General features: G+C 46.3%; 1 protein-coding gene across 1 annotated transcript in view; it reads left to right on the top strand.

The window, feature by feature from the left end:
* Positions 1 to 20,507, top strand: part of LOC142289690 (contactin-associated protein-like 5) — a 766,069-nt gene that overhangs the window by 718,229 nt on the left and 27,333 nt on the right. The window contains exon 21 of the mRNA XM_075333618.1: positions 14,517 to 14,735. Within this exon, the coding sequence (XP_075189733.1) occupies positions 14,517 to 14,735 (219 nt within the window). The remainder of the gene's footprint in view (positions 1 to 14,516; positions 14,736 to 20,507) is intronic.

Genomic DNA, 20,507 nt, shown 5'->3' with positions numbered 1-20,507 from the left:
TCCATCAGGGTGATCTGCCCCACCTCTGCATCTCGTTGGCCCAGGCTATACGTCATGACGTATTGCACCAGGGCTCTGCGGTGCTGCCACAGTCGCTGTAACATGTGGAGAGTTGAATTCCAGCGTGTCGCCACATCGCATTTCAGGCGATGAACCGGCAGGCCGAAAGACTTCTGGAGCGATGCAAGTCGCTCTGCTGCGGCGCTTGAACGGCGGAAGTGAGCTGACAGTTTTCGTGCCCTGTTCAGAAGGCCATCTAGGCCGGGATAGTGTGTTAAAAATTGCTGCACGACAAGGTTCAACACGTGAGCCATACAAGGTACGTGTGTCACCTTGCCCAGGCGAAGTGCCGCACCCAGGTTTGCAGCATTGTCGCACACGGCCTTACCAGGCTGCAGTTTGAGTGGAGACAACCATTTATTAAACTCGGACCGCAAAGCTGACCACAACTCCTCAGCTGTGTGACTCTTATTACCAAGACATGTCAAGCTAAAGACCGCCTGATGCCGTTGCGCTCTGCTGCCAGCATAGTAATGAGGGGTGCGTGATTCCTTCTGCGCAGTGAGAACGCTGGTGGCCTGACCAGGCAGGCTTGGGGCGGAGGTGGAGGACCCAGATGAGGTGGAGGATGCAGAAGCAGTGGCGGAACTTGGACAGACAGAGGATTGACACACAAGTCGTGGGGACGGCAAGACTTGTGCAGCAGACCCTTCACCATCTATCACCATAGTTACCCAGTGCCCAGTCAGCGACATGTAACGTCCCTGTCCATGCTTACTGGTCCAAGTATCGGTGGTGAAATGCACCCGTTCACACACAGAGTTTCTCAAGGAAGCGGTGATGTTGTGTGCGACATGCTGGTGTAGCGCGGGCACACCTTTCTTAGAGAAGTAGTGGCGACTAGGCATCTGGTACTGGGGCACAGCGACAGACATAAGGTCTCTAAAATCCTGTGTGTCCACTAGGCGGAAAGGCAGCATTTCGGTAGCCAACAGCTTACAGAGGGATAGAGTCAACCTCTTAGCTTTGTCATGGGTCGGAGGAAGTGGCCTTTTATTTGACCACATCTGAGGGACAGAGATCTGGCTGCTGTGTGTAGACGGTGTTGAGTAGGGTGTCCCTGGAAAAATGCAGGTTTGTGAGGAAAGTGCAGGCGGAGACATGATGTTGCCTTCATCCAACGTTGGTGCTATCGATGTCTGAGAGAGCTGTACACACTCACTTGTTTCCCCTTCCAAACCAACTGACGACCTTACAAGCAAACTGCCTGTTGCGGTTACAGTGGTGGAAGTTTTGCGTGGAAAAACAGGTGTGGCAGCTGTCCCCACAGTCCTAGAAGATGAAGAGCGCGCGGATGCAGTGGAAGGGGCGGGCGGTGGATGGTTCGCTCCGCTAGGCCGCATTGCAGCACGGTGAGCTTCCCACCGGGACTTATGATATTTATTCATGTGACGATTCATGGAAGAAGTTGTCAAACTGCTGAGCTTTTGACCTCTACTAAGAGAATCATGACAAATGTTACATATCACATGAGTTGGGCGATCTTTTTCGATGTGAAAAAAGGACCAGGCTAGGCAAGGCTTAGAGGCCATGCGACCTGTTGATCCACCCCGAATAATGCTCATAGGCAGAGTGGTGGCTGAGGATGCAGTTGTAGACGTGCTACCAGTGCTCCGACTCTGTCCAGGAAGGCGCAAGGTAACTTCGTCGTCGGTTGCATCCTCCTCCACCGCCTCTGTTGACCTCCTCGAGTGCCTGACTGGGGGTTGACAGTAGGTGGGATCTAGAACGTCATCATCAATTGTTGTGTTTGCACTCCCCTCCCCCTCAGACCGAGCCTCTTCTTGCCCTGACGGAATATTTAAGTTGTCATCCCAATCGGGTATCTGCGTCTCATCTTCATCAGTATGTTCCTCATTGTCTATAACCACAGGTGTTACAGTTTGTGACAAAGGGTCAACATTATGCTCAGAAACTTGGTCCTCACGGCCTGAATCTGAGTCACAAAGGTTCTGGGCATCACTGCAGACCATTTCCTGTTCTGTACTCACTGTAGCTTGGGAGCAGACCTCTGATTCCCAGGCTATAGTGTGACTGAACAGCTCTGCAGACTCAGCCATCTCAGTTCCACCATACTGTGCAGGGCTGATGGAGACTTCAGAGCTGGGAGAAATCAAGTGTGATTGGGATGACAACTCAGAGGACTGGTGTTTTTTGGATGCGGTACTTGAAGTGGCTGAGAGGGCACTTGTTGGACCACTTGAGATCCATTCAAGCATTTTCCTTTTTTGCCCATCATCTACCTTTCTTCCTGTTGTTCGTGTCCGTAAAAAAGGGAGCACATCGGATTGTCCACGGTAAGTAGTAGACATCTTACTTTTGCTGGTAGATGGTCTATCTTCAGCAGATGATAATGGAGCTTTGCCACCTTCCCCACGGACAAAACCTTTTTTGCCTTTTCCACCACGCCTCTTCCCCTTTCCACCAGCATCTGTCATTTTGCCACTCATGTTGATTGCGACAAGATTGTGGACTGAAAATGTGGTAGTAAAAATTGAGAGGTGGTGAAGATTGCAGTGGTGGTCTAGCTTTATTAACAGCAGAATAATAAAGAATAAATATCCCTGACAATGCAACTTAGTTATAATTAGTTGGAGTGTGCAACGCAGGCAGACGTGCTGCAAATGTCTTTGCACTAGTGGGACTATAGCAAAGTCCAATAGCCACGTATAGGATGCCACTAGGTACACTGAGTGTTTGCTAGTATAATGGCTTGGTTAGAATGAGTTGTAGTGTGCAACGCAGGCAGACGCGCTCTGCAAATGTCTTTGCACTAGTGGGACTATAGCAAAGTCCAATAGCCACGTATAGGATGCCACTAGGTACACTGAGTGTTTGCTAGTATAATGGCTTGGTTTTAATGAGTTGTAGTGTGCAACGCAGGCAGACGCGCTCTGCAAATGTCTTTGCACTAGTGGGACTATAGCAAAGTCCAATAGCCACGTATAGGATGCCACTAGGTACACTGAGTGTTTGCTAGTATAATGGCTTGGTTAGAATGAGTTGTAGTGTGCAACGCAGGCAGACGCGCTCTGCAAATGTCTTTGCACTAGTGGGACTATAGCAAAGTCCAATAGCCACGTATAGGATGCCACTAGGTACACTGAGTGTTTGCTAGTATAATGGCTTGGTTAGAATGAGTTGTAGTGTGCAACGCAGGCAGACGCGCTCTGCAAATGTCTTTGCACTAGTGGGACTATAGCAAAGTCCAATAGCCACGTATAGGATGCCACTAGGTACACTGAGTGTTTGCTAGTATAATGGCTTGGTTAGAATGAGTTGTAGTGTGCAACGCAGGCAGACGCGCTCTGCAAATGTCTTTGCACTAGTGGGACTATAGCAAAGTCCAATAGCCACGTATAGGATGCCACTAGGTACACTGAGTGTTTGCTAGTATAATGGCTTGGTTAGAATGAGTTGTAGTGTGCAACGCAGGCAGACGCGCTCTGCAAATGTCTTTGCACTAGTGGGACTATAGCAAAGTCCAATAGCCACGTATAGGATGCCACTAGGTACACTGAGTGTTTGCTAGTATAATGGCTTGGTTAGAATGAGTTGTAGTGTGCAACGCAGGCAGACGCGCTCTGCAAATGTCTTTGCACTAGTGGGACTATAGCAAAGTCCAATAGCCACGTATAGGATGCCACTAGGTACACTGAGTGTTTGCTAGTATAATGGCTTGGTTAGAATGAGTTGTAGTGTGCAACGCAGGCAGACGCGCTCTGCAAATGTCTTTGCACTAGTGGGACTATAGCAAAGTCCAATAGCCACGTATAGGATGCCACTAGGTACACTGAGTGTTTGCTAGTATAATGGCTTGGTTAGAATGAGTTGTAGTGTGCAACGCAGGCAGACGCGCTCTGCAAATGTCTTTGCACTAGTGGGACTATAGCAAAGTCCAATAGCCACGTATAGGATGCCACTAGGTACACTGAGTGTTTGCTAGTATAATGGCTTGGTTAGAATGAGTTGTAGTGTGCAACGCAGGCAGACGCGCTCTGCAAATGTCTTTGCACTAGTGGGACTATAGCAAAGTCCAATAGCCACGTATAGGATGCCACTAGGTACACTGAGTGTTTGCTAGTATAATGGCTTGGTTAGAATGAGTTGTAGTGTGCAACGCAGGCAGACGCGCTCTGCAAATGTCTTTGCACTAGTGGGACTATAGCAAAGTCCAATAGCCACGTATAGGATGCCACTAGGTACACTGAGTGTTTGCTAGTATAATGGCTTGGTTAGAATGAGTTGTAGTGTGCAACGCAGGCAGACGCGCTCTGCAAATGTCTTTGCACTAGTGGGACTATAGCAAAGTCCAATAGCCACGTATAGGATGCCACTAGGTACACTGAGTGTTTGCTAGTATAATGGCTTGGTTAGAATGAGTTGTAGTGTGCAACGCAGGCAGACGCGCTCTGCAAATGTCTTTGCACTAGTGGGACTATAGCAAAGTCCAATAGCCACGTATAGGATGCCACTAGGTACACTGAGTGTTTGCTAGTATAATGGCTTGGTTAGAATGAGTTGTAGTGTGCAACGCAGGCAGACGCGCTCTGCAAATGTCTTTGCACTAGTGGGACTATAGCAAAGTCCAATAGCCACGTATAGGATGCCACTAGGTACACTGAGTGTTTGCTAGTATAATGGCTTGGTTAGAATGAGTTGTAGTGTGCAACGCAGGCAGACGCGCTCTGCAAATGTCTTTGCACTAGTGGGACTATAGCAAAGTCCAATAGCCACGTATAGGATGCCACTAGGTACACTGAGTGTTTGCTAGTATAATGGCTTGGTTAGAATGAGTTGTAGTGTGCAACGCAGGCAGACGCGCTCTGCAAATGTCTTTGCACTAGTGGGACTATAGCAAAGTCCAATAGCCACGTATAGGATGCCACTAGGTACACTGAGTGTTTGCTAGTATAATGGCTTGGTTAGAATGAGTTGTAGTGTGCAACGCAGGCAGACGCGCTCTGCAAATGTCTTTGCACTAGTGGGACTATAGCAAAGTCCAATAGCCACGTATAGGATGCCACTAGGTACACTGAGTGTTTGCTAGTATAATGGCTTGGTTAGAATGAGTTGTAGTGTGCAACGCAGGCAGACGCGCTCTGCAAATGTCTTTGCACTAGTGGGACTATAGCAAAGTCCAATAGCCACGTATAGGATGCCACTAGGTACACTGAGTGTTTGCTAGTATAATGGCTTGGTTAGAATGAGTTGTAGTGTGCAACGCAGGCAGACGCGCTCTGCAAATGTCTTTGCACTAGTGGGACTATAGCAAAGTCCAATAGCCACGTATAGGATGCCACTAGGTACACTGAGTGTTTGCTAGTATAATGGCTTGGTTAGAATGAGTTGTAGTGTGCAACGCAGGCAGACGCGCTCTGCAAATGTCTTTGCACTAGTGGGACTATAGCAAAGTCCAATAGCCACGTATAGGATGCCACTAGGTACACTGAGTGTTTGCTAGTATAATGGCTTGGTTAGAATGAGTTGTAGTGTGCAACGCAGGCAGACGCGCTCTGCAAATGTCTTTGCACTAGTGGGACTATAGCAAAGTCCAATAGCCACGTATAGGATGCCACTAGGTACACTGAGTGTTTGCTAGTATAATGGCTTGGTTAGAATGAGTTGTAGTGTGCAACGCAGGCAGACGCGCTCTGCAAATGTCTTTGCACTAGTGGGACTATAGCAAAGTCCAATAGCCACGTATAGGATGCCACTAGGTACACTGAGTGTTTGCTAGTATAATGGCTTGGTTAGAATGAGTTGTAGTGTGCAACGCAGGCAGACGCGCTCTGCAAATGTCTTTGCACTAGTGGGACTATAGCAAAGTCCAATAGCCACGTATAGGATGCCACTAGGTACACTGAGTGTTTGCTAGTATAATGGCTTGGTTAGAATGAGTTGTAGTGTGCAACGCAGGCAGACGCGCTCTGCAAATGTCTTTGCACTAGTGGGACTATAGCAAAGTCCAATAGCCACGTATAGGATGCCACTAGGTACACTGAGTGTTTGCTAGTATAATGGCTTGGTTAGAATGAGTTGTAGTGTGCAACGCAGGCAGACGCGCTCTGCAAATGTCTTTGCACTAGTGGGACTATAGCAAAGTCCAATAGCCACGTATAGGATGCCACTAGGTACACTGAGTGTTTGCTAGTATAATGGCTTGGTTAGAATGAGTTGTAGTGTGCAACGCAGGCAGACGCGCTCTGCAAATGTCTTTGCACTAGTGGGACTATAGCAAAGTCCAATAGCCACGTATAGGATGCCACTAGGTACACTGAGTGTTTGCTAGTATAATGGCTTGGTTAGAATGAGTTGTAGTGTGCAACGCAGGCAGACGCGCTCTGCAAATGTCTTTGCACTAGTGGGACTATAGCAAAGTCCAATAGCCACGTATAGGATGCCACTAGGTACACTGAGTGTTTGCTAGTATAATGGCTTGGTTAGAATGAGTTGTAGTGTGCAACGCAGGCAGACGCGCTCTGCAAATGTCTTTGCACTAGTGGGACTATAGCAAAGTCCAATAGCCACGTATAGGATGCCACTAGGTACACTGAGTGTTTGCTAGTATAATGGCTTGGTTAGAATGAGTTGTAGTGTGCAACGCAGGCAGACGCGCTCTGCAAATGTCTTTGCACTAGTGGGACTATAGCAAAGTCCAATAGCCACGTATAGGATGCCACTAGGTACACTGAGTGTTTGCTAGTATAATGGCTTGGTTAGAATGAGTTGTAGTGTGCAACGCAGGCAGACGCGCTCTGCAAATGTCTTTGCACTAGTGGGACTATAGCAAAGTCCAATAGCCACGTATAGGATGCCACTAGGTACACTGAGTGTTTGCTAGTATAATGGCTTGGTTAGAATGAGTTGTAGTGTGCAACGCAGGCAGACGCGCTCTGCAAATGTCTTTGCACTAGTGGGACTATAGCAAAGTCCAATAGCCACGTATAGGATGCCACTAGGTACACTGAGTGTTTGCTAGTATAATGGCTTGGTTAGAATGAGTTGTAGTGTGCAACGCAGGCAGACGCGCTCTGCAAATGTCTTTGCACTAGTGGGACTATAGCAAAGTCCAATAGCCACGTATAGGATGCCACTAGGTACACTGAGTGTTTGCTAGTATAATGGCTTGGTTAGAATGAGTTGTAGTGTGCAACGCAGGCAGACGCGCTCTGCAAATGTCTTTGCACTAGTGGGACTATAGCAAAGTCCAATAGCCACGTATAGGATGCCACTAGGTACACTGAGTGTTTGCTAGTATAATGGCTTGGTTAGAATGAGTTGTAGTGTGCAACGCAGGCAGACGCGCTCTGCAAATGTCTTTGCACTAGTGGGACTATAGCAAAGTCCAATAGCCACGTATAGGATGCCACTAGGTACACTGAGTGTTTGCTAGTATAATGGCTTGGTTAGAATGAGTTGTAGTGTGCAACGCAGGCAGACGCGCTCTGCAAATGTCTTTGCACTAGTGGGACTATAGCAAAGTCCAATAGCCACGTATAGGATGCCACTAGGTACACTGAGTGTTTGCTAGTATAATGGCTTGGTTAGAATGAGTTGTAGTGTGCAACGCAGGCAGACGCGCTCTGCAAATGTCTTTGCACTAGTGGGACTATAGCAAAGTCCAATAGCCACGTATAGGATGCCACTAGGTACACTGAGTGTTTGCTAGTATAATGGCTTGGTTAGAATGAGTTGTAGTGTGCAACGCAGGCAGACGCGCTCTGCAAATGTCTTTGCACTAGTGGGACTATAGCAAAGTCCAATAGCCACGTATAGGATGCCACTAGGTACACTGAGTGTTTGCTAGTATAATGGCTTGGTTAGAATGAGTTGTAGTGTGCAACGCAGGCAGACGCGCTCTGCAAATGTCTTTGCACTAGTGGGACTATAGCAAAGTCCAATAGCCACGTATAGGATGCCACTAGGTACACTGAGTGTTTGCTAGTATAATGGCTTGGTTAGAATGAGTTGTAGTGTGCAACGCAGGCAGACGCGCTCTGCAAATGTCTTTGCACTAGTGGGACTATAGCAAAGTCCAATAGCCACGTATAGGATGCCACTAGGTACACTGAGTGTTTGCTAGTATAATGGCTTGGTTAGAATGAGTTGTAGTGTGCAACGCAGGCAGACGCGCTCTGCAAATGTCTTTGCACTAGTGGGACTATAGCAAAGTCCAATAGCCACGTATAGGATGCCACTAGGTACACTGAGTGTTTGCTAGTATAATGGCTTGGTTAGAATGAGTTGTAGTGTGCAACGCAGGCAGACGCGCTCTGCAAATGTCTTTGCACTAGTGGGACTATAGCAAAGTCCAATAGCCACGTATAGGATGCCACTAGGTACACTGAGTGTTTGCTAGTATAATGGCTTGGTTAGAATGAGTTGTAGTGTGCAACGCAGGCAGACGCGCTCTGCAAATGTCTTTGCACTAGTGGGACTATAGCAAAGTCCAATAGCCACGTATAGGATGCCACTAGGTACACTGAGTGTTTGCTAGTATAATGGCTTGGTTAGAATGAGTTGTAGTGTGCAACGCAGGCAGACGCGCTCTGCAAATGTCTTTGCACTAGTGGGACTATAGCAAAGTCCAATAGCCACGTATAGGATGCCACTAGGTACACTGAGTGTTTGCTAGTATAATGGCTTGGTTAGAATGAGTTGTAGTGTGCAACGCAGGCAGACGCGCTCTGCAAATGTCTTTGCACTAGTGGGACTATAGCAAAGTCCAATAGCCACGTATAGGATGCCACTAGGTACACTGAGTGTTTGCTAGTATAATGGCTTGGTTAGAATGAGTTGTAGTGTGCAACGCAGGCAGACGCGCTCTGCAAATGTCTTTGCACTAGTGGGACTATAGCAAAGTCCAATAGCCACGTATAGGATGCCACTAGGTACACTGAGTGTTTGCTAGTATAATGGCTTGGTTAGAATGAGTTGTAGTGTGCAACGCAGGCAGACGCGCTCTGCAAATGTCTTTGCACTAGTGGGACTATAGCAAAGTCCAATAGCCACGTATAGGATGCCACTAGGTACACTGAGTGTTTGCTAGTATAATGGCTTGGTTAGAATGAGTTGTAGTGTGCAACGCAGGCAGACGCGCTCTGCAAATGTCTTTGCACTAGTGGGACTATAGCAAAGTCCAATAGCCACGTATAGGATGCCACTAGGTACACTGAGTGTTTGCTAGTATAATGGCTTGGTTAGAATGAGTTGTAGTGTGCAACGCAGGCAGACGCGCTCTGCAAATGTCTTTGCACTAGTGGGACTATAGCAAAGTCCAATAGCCACGTATAGGATGCCACTAGGTACACTGAGTGTTTGCTAGTATAATGGCTTGGTTAGAATGAGTTGTAGTGTGCAACGCAGGCAGACGCGCTCTGCAAATGTCTTTGCACTAGTGGGACTATAGCAAAGTCCAATAGCCACGTATAGGATGCCACTAGGTACACTGAGTGTTTGCTAGTATAATGGCTTGGTTAGAATGAGTTGTAGTGTGCAACGCAGGCAGACGCGCTCTGCAAATGTCTTTGCACTAGTGGGACTATAGCAAAGTCCAATAGCCACGTATAGGATGCCACTAGGTACACTGAGTGTTTGCTAGTATAATGGCTTGGTTAGAATGAGTTGTAGTGTGCAACGCAGGCAGACGCGCTCTGCAAATGTCTTTGCACTAGTGGGACTATAGCAAAGTCCAATAGCCACGTATAGGATGCCACTAGGTACACTGAGTGTTTGCTAGTATAATGGCTTGGTTAGAATGAGTTGTAGTGTGCAACGCAGGCAGACGCGCTCTGCAAATGTCTTTGCACTAGTGGGACTATAGCAAAGTCCAATAGCCACGTATAGGATGCCACTAGGTACACTGAGTGTTTGCTAGTATAATGGCTTGGTTAGAATGAGTTGTAGTGTGCAACGCAGGCAGACGCGCTCTGCAAATGTCTTTGCACTAGTGGGACTATAGCAAAGTCCAATAGCCACGTATAGGATGCCACTAGGTACACTGAGTGTTTGCTAGTATAATGGCTTGGTTAGAATGAGTTGTAGTGTGCAACGCAGGCAGACGCGCTCTGCAAATGTCTTTGCACTAGTGGGACTATAGCAAAGTCCAATAGCCACGTATAGGATGCCACTAGGTACACTGAGTGTTTGCTAGTATAATGGCTTGGTTAGAATGAGTTGTAGTGTGCAACGCAGGCAGACGCGCTCTGCAAATGTCTTTGCACTAGTGGGACTATAGCAAAGTCCAATAGCCACGTATAGGATGCCACTAGGTACACTGAGTGTTTGCTAGTATAATGGCTTGGTTAGAATGAGTTGTAGTGTGCAATGCAGGCAGACGCGCTCTGCAAATGTCTTTGCACTAGTGGGACTATAGCAAAGTCCAATAGCCACGTATAGGATGCCACTAGGTACACTGAGTGTTTGCTAGTATAATGGCTTAGTTATCAGTTGGAGTGTGCAGAGGACAAGAGGGTACAGTGGCAGGATTGTGGTGCTCTGGGTAGAGGAATGGAAGACTGCCTTTCTATTCCCTCCTAATGGTGAAATGCAGGTAGGAAATCCCTGACCTGGGCTACACAGACGCTGTTGCTGTTTGCAGGACCTGTCACCTATGGCTCTCTGACCCTGCCGGTTGGAGCCCTTAAAAGGACTGCTATAAAGTGCTCTCCCTAAGCTGTCTAACGCTGTGTATGCAGCGCATACAGCTGTATCGGCTATAGGACTCAGGAAGACGGAGCTGCGACAGTGATGTCTGACACCAAAGACGCAGAAGGCAGATAATGGCGTCCGTGAAGAAAATGTCCGGTTTTATAATGCAGGGACATGTGACATGCAGATCCTATCACACATGCCGTTGCTTCTCTGGCTCAAAGTCCACTTAGCTGTGTGTGTGTCTGGGATTGGCTGACATGCTGGCCCGCCCCACAAGACGCGCGCGCTTAGGGAAGGAAGACAAGAAAAAAAAAAAAAAAAAATGGCGATCGCCATTATAGAAACAGCAGTGATCTGAAGGCGCTGTTCACGCACACTATACACTGAAATGTGATAATAGTTTGATTCACAGAGTGACTTACACTATTACAGCAGAAACCAAGCTATGATTTAGCTGTTTTTTGGCTGCTAGAACCGTTCTCGAACGTTTCTAGAACTACCGAGCTTTTGCAAAAAGCTCGAGTTCTAGTTCGATCTAGAACATGCCCCAAAATCACTCGAGCCGCGAACTGGAGAACCACGAACCACGAACCGCGCTCAACTCTACTCCTAAGGCAGCCGGCCACTGGCAACTTGGTTTACTACTGGACTTGTGTGAAATTACTGAACTGTGAGTACACCATTGTCCCCCGTTCCAGCCCGACGTGCCACCTCCTGCAGCCATCATTCCCGTTTTAAATCCTCGGGCCCTGGGACTACACCTCCCCTACCCATGGAGGGGATCCCACCTTGCTGTCCCGCTCCATCAGCCCCGGGCGCCCCATCACCAGGCAGCGGTGGTGCAACCATCCCTCACCGCAACCCACGGGTAGCGTCACAGACACAACAACTCCCCTGTAAATATCCCCTTTCCGACGGTTGTGAGGACGGGCGGCCATGAGAGCCCGGGTCCGGTCACCACTCGAGCCGTAGCAGCGAACCCGGATCCGAGCAGGCCCCCGAGAGAAAGAAGCGGCAGCGGCCCCCGCCCGCAACATAACATAGACAGTATGTAGTACGTAATAGTAATAGAGCACAACCATACTCCACTAAGCAGAGAAGTCAGGATAAGCACAGGAAAAGCTCAGTGAGTGACCACAGAGATGACCACTAACTACCTTGTTGACTAGCCTCTAGGTACTAACATCTACCTTCTGGTACCTCTACGACAGGCTTAGTCAAACCTCGGCGCCTACCCTCATAACGAAGACTGACCATGTTTCGGTCCTGTTGGACCTCGGCACCTGACCCTGACCCTGAGCACTGAGCCTGTATCAGTCCTGTTCGACCTCGGCGCCTTAACCCTGAGTCTAAGAGACGACTGAGGATTGTGCTGTGAGGAGTGTATAGCTCCACACACAATGACGACAGCGCACCCACATGCGGTCTCTAGGGATTTTTAAAACCTCCACTCCACTCCAAACAAAGAGGAGCCGTATGCCAGCCAAAACCTTGGCCAATGAGCGGCAGCCATGTGGCAGTGACATCAGCGGTGATGTCCGTAGCAACCAATCAGATGGCAGCGTGTCAGCAGTGACGTCACCCACAACCAATAGCATAGCAGCATGTCAGCAGGGATGTCACCCACTACCAATCACATGCCAGCGTGTCAGTGGTGACGTCGTCTGCTACTGATCAGTGGTACACATGCGCAGATAAAGGTAAACACAGCACTAGACTCCTGCGCATCCGCAGTAGCGCTTTTACCACACTTAGTCTCAGAATACCAAAATATCCTACCTACACTATGGGCAGAAGCCAGCCACGTAAAACGCATTCGGGCAGGAGTTGGGGACTCTGGCATCAGCCTCGGAAAGGCAGAGGTCCTAATAGGAGACGGTCGAGGTGCCGCTGCACCTCGGTGTGTAACACAGTGTGACAGCCGCATAAAAGCCCGGTAAGTATAATTGTCCTGCTTTAATCCCTATTTTGCCTTTTTTTAAAATTTGGGTGGCCAAACCCGAACAGTAACATGGACCTCCCTGAGAAGTCCATGTTCAGGTTCCGTGCATGTACACTAGGTGTCCAGTATGAATCCCGAACTTTACAGTTCGGGTTCGCCCATCACTAATGACAACCTAATCTTGTCTAATCAGTGCTTAGAGTTTATCACCATTTCTGTGTTTTTGTTTGTCCCATTTTTTTAGGACTGACCATGGGATCTCAGTGAGATTGAGATCTGGGGAGTTTCCTGGCCATAGACCAAAAATTGAAACATTTTGTTTTACAAGCCACTTAGTTATCACTTTTCTTTTGTGACATTTGAACTTTATCCCCGTTACAACATGGCACAAGAGCTCAGATGCCGATCCTAAGAAGGATAAAAATTAACCCTTCTGTTGATCAGTGCAGCTCCCAGAGGCTGGACCCCAATTGACAGGTTCTCACCTGTCCTGTGGATAGGAGATAGCATATTTTAGCTTTTAATGATCCTAAATACTCAACAACCATCCCTACAAACCATTTGAACGCAGATCAATTTTTACTGCTGTGAAACAGTACTAAGGCTGGATTGACACGTGTTCTTCACTATCCATCAATGGATAGCAATGCTCGGACCAAGCTCAGGTCTCCAGACCAGAACTAACAGCCTCACAGTAGTGTAAGGCTATGTGTCCACGGTAGAATGTTGCTGCTGATTTTTCTGCATGAAAATCCGCGGCTTTCCCGCAAAATCCGCACCTTTTCAAAGGTGCGGATTTGCCGCGGATTTACCGCGGATCTACCGCGGAATTGCCGTGGATTTTGGTGCGGATTTTTTTTTTTTCCCAATTCTGAAGCCAAAATCCGGATCAAAATCCGCAACAATAATTGACATGTTGCAGATTTTTCCGGATCAAAATCCGCACCAAATCCGCCGCGGAAAAATCCGCAGCATGGGCACAGCATTTCCAAAAAGCCATAGAAATGACTGGGAAGTGCCGCTGCTGCAGATTTTCGGGAAATCCGCTGCTTTTCCGCGAGAAATCCACGGCAAAATCCGCGCATTTTCCGCAGCGTGGGCACATAGCCTTAGGGCTATATGTATATTCCATATCATTGTATTATCCTGCATCCTGGTGAGATCAGCCAGCAGTGGAAGTGTTACAGGTTTATTCCATGTTGCTACGCTATGATTCATGGCTACTGCTGTGAATGAGTAATGAATTGTGACAATCTCAGAAAATGCACATTACTAATAAAGCCCTCTTTCCGTGAAACAAGAAACACAAATAATTCTTGGGTTTGTGAAGAGGGAAAGGGAGACATGCTGCCCGGAGCCGACCACATCCCCCTGACTTCACAAACACGCACATCACCCCCTGCAGGATGTTACTCCGCAGCTGTATTATATGAGTGCATTATATATTGACATGAAGTACATTATATTATTCTATGTATCTATTCATTCTTTTCTGGCTAGATAGCTAGTGTATACAGTATATACCAGCAGAGCTTTTGTTGCAAACTGTGATAATGCTATAAAATTCATATACAGATTAGATTCTGTTGTTTTCTACCCTCGGGGATCTCTTGCTCCATAATTCTTCATTCTTTGTTCTAAATCCAGCGTGTTATAATAACTTTGATTAAATTAGGATTTCAATAGAGAGCTGTGGAAATGCAGCTAATCAGCCAAAAGAATGTGGATGAGAGGAGCCAATTCTTCATGCTCAGAGATAACGTTTCAATATGAGTGAATACAGAAGGCGCCGGTGTCGTTTTGCTTTGCAGCCAGCATTAATATTATATCTATCTACATTATGTTATTGTATCTGCAGATTCATCAGGGCTAGATCCACAAATCTCCAGTATAAATTCAATTGGCTTTGTCGGATGTCTTTCTTCTGTCCAATACAACCAAGTCACTCCTCTTAAAGCAGCACTTCGACACCCAAATCTCGCCCCAGTCAAAGTCTTTGGTTCTCTAACTGAATGTAACTGTGGGTCCATCACCGAGAGTGACCTCAGTACAATCACCACCACGTATTCATCCACAGGTATGTGCTCGGGTCCTTTTTGTAGTTGCAGAGTACAGAATAACCAAAGTTATGCGCTTTTTCATATTATCTCAGTGAATGCTTTTTGAAGAAATTGTTTGTTCTACGTCCATTTTGTGAATTTAAGGGGTAAACAGATTTAAAGGACATGCAATGCTAATTCATGAACCTGAATACTGTATACAGTCCCTGACAGAAGTTCTGTCGCTTATCCATGTTATGTAACTAAAAGCTTATAACCAGAGTTTAAATTCATCCATTGGTTTCATATATTACTTTTTTGAAAGTTGAAACCCTTCCAAATTTGGTTTAGGTTATGAAAATATAGTTGCTGCAAAGCTGAAATATTGATCATTTAATGAACACAGAAAGGTCAGATATTGGCAAGACAAAAGTTTTGTCACCCACAGAAAGTAATGGGAAATTCAAACAAATAATTAACTTCTAATACAAAGATATGTTGCATAACATTGGTGAATGAAGTTATGGTGCTATTAGAGCCATATTTAATAATTTGTGTGACTTCCATGAGCTTGAAGGACTGCATCCATGCGGTTTAACAATGATTCATACAATATATTGATGAAGTCATCAGGAATAGCAAATAATACAGTCTTACATGTCTCCTAGAGTTCATCTAGATTCTTTGGTTTTGTCTTCCAAGCTTCCTCTTTCATCCTACCCCAAACATGCTCAATGATGTTCATGTCTGGTGACTGGGCTGGTCAGTCCTTGAGCACCTTCATCTTCTTTGCCAGGAGGAACTTTGTTTTAGAGATGGATGTATGAGATGGAGCATCATCCTGCTGCAGAATTTGACGCCTTTTATGATTGGGAATGTAAGAGGTAGCTAATACTTCTTGATATGTTAGGCTATTGATATTGCCTTCAACCGTGCAAATGTTGTGCACACCCCCATACTGAATGTAACCCCAGACCATGACACCACCAAACGTAACTGTTTTTTGGATCCAGTAGGTCTCCTGCAGTATTTGCGGTGGCTGTGGTGTAATTCAACTGAAGATTCATCAGAGAATTCCACCTTCTGCCACTTTTCCAGCGTCCATCTGTTTAGCAGGCTGTGGGACTTGGCAAATGCCACACGGTTTTTTAATTGCCTTTTGTTTAGTGCTGGCTTCTGGGCACTGATTCCACCATGGAGACCATTTCGAGAGAGAATCCTACAAACTGTTCTAGTTGACACAGGGACTTGAGGTGACCAGGCCTGTTGGAGCTCTGCTGCAGTGGAAAAGGGGCTGTCTTTGGATTTTCTAACCAACAAACGTTCCTCCTGAGCAGTTGTCTTGCAGGGTCTGCCGGACCTGGGCTTGTCAAAAACATCTCCAGTCTCTTCAAATCTTTTTTTAATTCTTTGTACTTGATGCTGATACACATTAAAAGTGCCAGCCACCTCTGCAGTGGATCTGGTCTTCAGCCTCTTGATAATCAAGGTTTTGGTCACAGGGTTGATTTTTGGCATGTTGTCAGAGGTCAAGTTGCAGTTCAACTGAAGGTCTGGGGTGCTGGGTTTCTTTTTATACACACCCACTAATTAACCTATCATTTAGTGAGCACAGGTCAGGATGTAAACTAGGATTGGGTGTATTATATGACAAGGTGACAAAACTTTTGTCTTGCCAAAATCTGATTTTTCTGTGTTCATTAAATGATCAATATTTCAGCTTTGCAGCAACTTTATTTTCATAACCTAAACCAAATTTGGGAGGGTTTCAGCTTTCAAAAGAGTAATTTATGAAACCAATGGATGAATTTAAAGTCAGGTTATAAGCATGTATTTACATAACATGGATAAGCGACAGAACTTCTGTCAGGGACAATATAAATTGTATCTTTAGAGTGGAAGAGGACTAGAACTCAAGTACCACCTATTGTAAACTCTTCAACAAGCTTTGTTACATTACTTAATAAAAGAAGCAAAACCAGTCACTCCAATTACAGACACATGTATTGGGGTGATGCCTCTCATCAGTGCAAAGCAGGACCCAGCCAAACAAGATCTCTTGCTTTGCACTGATGAAGGGTAGACATGCAGAAACACATTTCTGCAAATTAAATTTCTGGTTTGGCTTCTTATATTAAATCACATAGCCAGGCCTTTTAGTGGGTCGATATGATAGTTATCTTCGATAAATGGCAGCAGAGTGTTTGTCTAATTCTCTTTGAAGAGACTATATGCATGTTCTGAATTAATCAGCTTTTTCTCTTCCTCTCCTAGCATTTATCTCCAATTAGCTCTCGTTTGAGAACTAGATTCAAGAATTTGACTCATATTTTTGAGCATCACTAAATGTTGGTGTATATGTCGTTCTTTTTCATTCTCTTAGCATGATTTTCAATAGGCAGTTGAATGCATTTAAATTTTTCCATTTGTTGGGGCTCATTAAGGCGAGCATATTATATGAAAGCGTGCTGTCCATATGTACCACACATTGCACTCAGAGAGCACACTGCCATCATAGCCAATGTGACAATGCACATGGCCAATGTCCCAGATGGACCAATGGTCCGCATGGAAAAAAATCATAAAATTCACTCCTTTGTTTCGATTTATGGACCAGACTAATGCATGCTAATAGTAGACATCTCCTGCACTCCTCCATTATGCAGTCAAGCACATAGGGCTATATACAGAACCAGTCATGTATGAAATTTGCCAACGTGGCTGGCTTGAGTTTTAATATGGCGATCTATTCTAGTATGGTAAATCATATGAATATGGCTGACACAGACCTGGAACATGTGAAGCTTAGTCTAAAGGGTGCTTTACACGCTGCGACATAGCTAACGATATATCGTTGGGGTCACGTCGTTAGTGACGCACATCCGGCGCCGGTAGCGACATCACAGCATGTGACACCAAGGAGCGATGATCAACGATCGCAAAAGCGTAAAAAATCATTGATCGTTGACATGTCGCTCCTTTTCATAATATCGTTGCTGCTGCAGGTACGATGTTGTTTGTCGTTCCTGCGGCATCACACATCGCTATGTGTGACACCACAGGAACGACGAACATCTCCTTACCTGCGTCCACCGGCAATGAGGAAGGAAGGAGGTGGGCGGCATGTTCTGGCCACTTATCTCCGCCCCTCCTCTGCTATTGGCCGGCCGCTTAGTGACGCTGCAGTGCGTCGCTATGATGGTGAACGCACCTCCCCCTTGAAGGAGGGATTGTTCGGTATGTGCGTGTGACGCTGCTGTAGCGATAATATTCGCTACGGCAGCGATCACCAATTGTCGCACGAACGACGGGGGCAGGTGCTATTGCGCACGACATCGCTAGCTATCGCTAGCGATGTCGCAGCATGTAAAGCACCCTTAAGGCAGCGATATGTGACGTGTGACACAGGAATTGCAATGTCTCATTGTCACATTGCATCTAATAGTTTGCCTTGGTGTCGCGTTGCAACCTGCAACTGTGACCCAGAGTTGCAATTGTTTCAAAATAATCTAGATTTTGTGTTCCAAGACCCAAACAACTCTCTTGGTAGCACAGCGGGAGCCGAGTGTCATGTGAGTGTTCCTGTGACTGAGGTCCAACTGTGCGAGCGGACCTCAGCTGCGGGGAGCGGGTCGGCACTGAGGAGGGGCGGGCCGGTGCTGCAGAGGGGAAGGAGGGATTTATTTCCCTCTCTCCTCCGTAGCCGGCTATTGCGATTCTCGGTCTGCACGCGTGGTACACCAGTGTACCGCGAGTGCAGTGCGATTTTTTTCTCGCCCCATACACTTGAATGGGTGTGCGAGAAAGAGTCTCGCATTACAATTGCAGCATGCTGCGATTGTTTTCTCGGTCCAATTAGGACTGAGAAAATAATTGCTCATGTGCGCTGACACACAGGCTAATATTGGTCCGAGGGGAATGCGATGTTTTATCGCACTCCACTCGCACCGTTTTTCTTGCCATGTGGCTTAGGCCTTAAAGAGGTTGTCCACTACTCGGACAACCTTTTCTCAATGGCCATGTTTGCCCCTATTAAAATAAAAACACTTATACTCACCTCCAGTTCTGGAACTATTCCAGCAGTGTCAGCACTTGCTCTGCTGAGGCTCACGTGAAGTTATGTCATACGAGCTTTACATCTAATCAGCCCTGGCTTCCTTCTGTCCTCTTGTCCCCCATTCAAACAGCAAGAGGACCATTCAAACAACAATATAAAATTAGAGCTGCAGCTGGCCGCTCATTGCTGCTGAGTTACTAATACTTTAAATATGCTGAACAAAAATCTAAATGCAACACTTATTTTTACTTCAATTTTTCATGAGCTGAACTAAAAAATCCAAGACTTTTCGCATGTATACAGGAGGCCTTTTTCTCACAAGTATTGGTCACAAATATGTCTAAATCTGACCACTTATCTTGAGATAATCCATTCATCTCGCATTAGTGGCATATAAAAATGATGATTAGACAGCATGATTATTGCACAGGTGTGCCTTAGGCTGGCCATCATAAAAGGCCACTCTATAAGGACTGTTTCACACATCAGTGATTCTGGCACATATGTGCTAGTTTTTATATGTACCAAAATCACTGACATACGCAGACCCATTATAATGAATGGGTCTGCGCACACAGTGATTTTTCACTGATCGTGTCTCCGTGCAGTGTACACGCGTGTCCATGATTGCCACAAGGACACATGTCTATTTTTTTCTGGCATCACTGATGTCCCACGGACCACACTATGGTGTGATTTGTGAAACACGCACCAGAAAAAAACGTGCATTGAAAAAAAAAAAACATTTTCAACTCACTCAGCTCTAGCGATGCTCTGTGCAGCCTCTGCTGTCTGCAGCTTCCTGGCTTGCTCATTATGGCATGCATATTCATGAATGCAGCCAGAACCGACCCGGAAGTAGGTGCAGAGGTGAGAGACAGCGGTGGCTGGATGCAGCAGAGCCAGAGACTTCAGCACCACGGACAGGCAGGAGCGGGGGCAGGTGAGTTTATCTCCATGTGCAATCACAGAGCATGGATCACGTATCACAGATTGCACATGGAGAACACAGGTGTGCTGTGAATCATGGCACATGGAGGGACATAGGCGATTTTGACATGTCAGTGAAAACGTCTGCATTTTTCACTGATGTGTGAAACAGGCCTAATGTGCAGTATTATCATGCAGCACAATGCCACAGGTGTCACAGGTTTTGAGGGATTAGGCAATTGGCATGCTGACTGCAGCAATTTCCACCAGAGCTGTTGTCTGTGAATTGAATGTTCATTTCTTTACCATAAGCCATCTCCAAAGGTGTTACACAGAATTTGGTAGAATATACAACTGGCCTCAAAATCGCAGACCACGTGTAACCACGCCAGCCCAGGACTTCAACATCTGGTATCTTTACCTACAAGTTCGACTGAAACTGGCCATCCAGACAGCTGCTGCTAAGGGAAGCTTATCTACATGTTTGTGTCCTCATCTTGGTCTGATAGCTGATAGCAGTTTCTTGTCGTAACCGACTTGAGTGGGCAAATGCTCACATTTAATGGCATCGGGCACATTGAGCAGTGTTCTCTTTGTGGATTAATCCCAGTTTTCCCTGTACGGGGCTGACTGCAAATTGGCAAATATTGGTCACACCAGAAACTGTAAAACTTTTAGAGTGGCCTTTTATTGTGGCCAGCCTAAGGCACAACTGTGTAATCATCATCATGATACAACACACCTGTGAGGAGGATTTTCTCTGCAAAGGAGAAGAGCTCACTAACACAGATTTAGACAAATTTGTGAACAATATTTGAGAGAA

Source organism: Anomaloglossus baeobatrachus, chromosome 2 (assembly GCF_048569485.1).
Source record: "Anomaloglossus baeobatrachus isolate aAnoBae1 chromosome 2, aAnoBae1.hap1, whole genome shotgun sequence".
Lineage (NCBI taxonomy): Eukaryota > Metazoa > Chordata > Amphibia > Anura > Aromobatidae > Anomaloglossus > Anomaloglossus baeobatrachus.
Note: the sequence above shows the minus strand (reverse complement) of the source record. Positions and strands in the feature narration are given on the sequence as shown.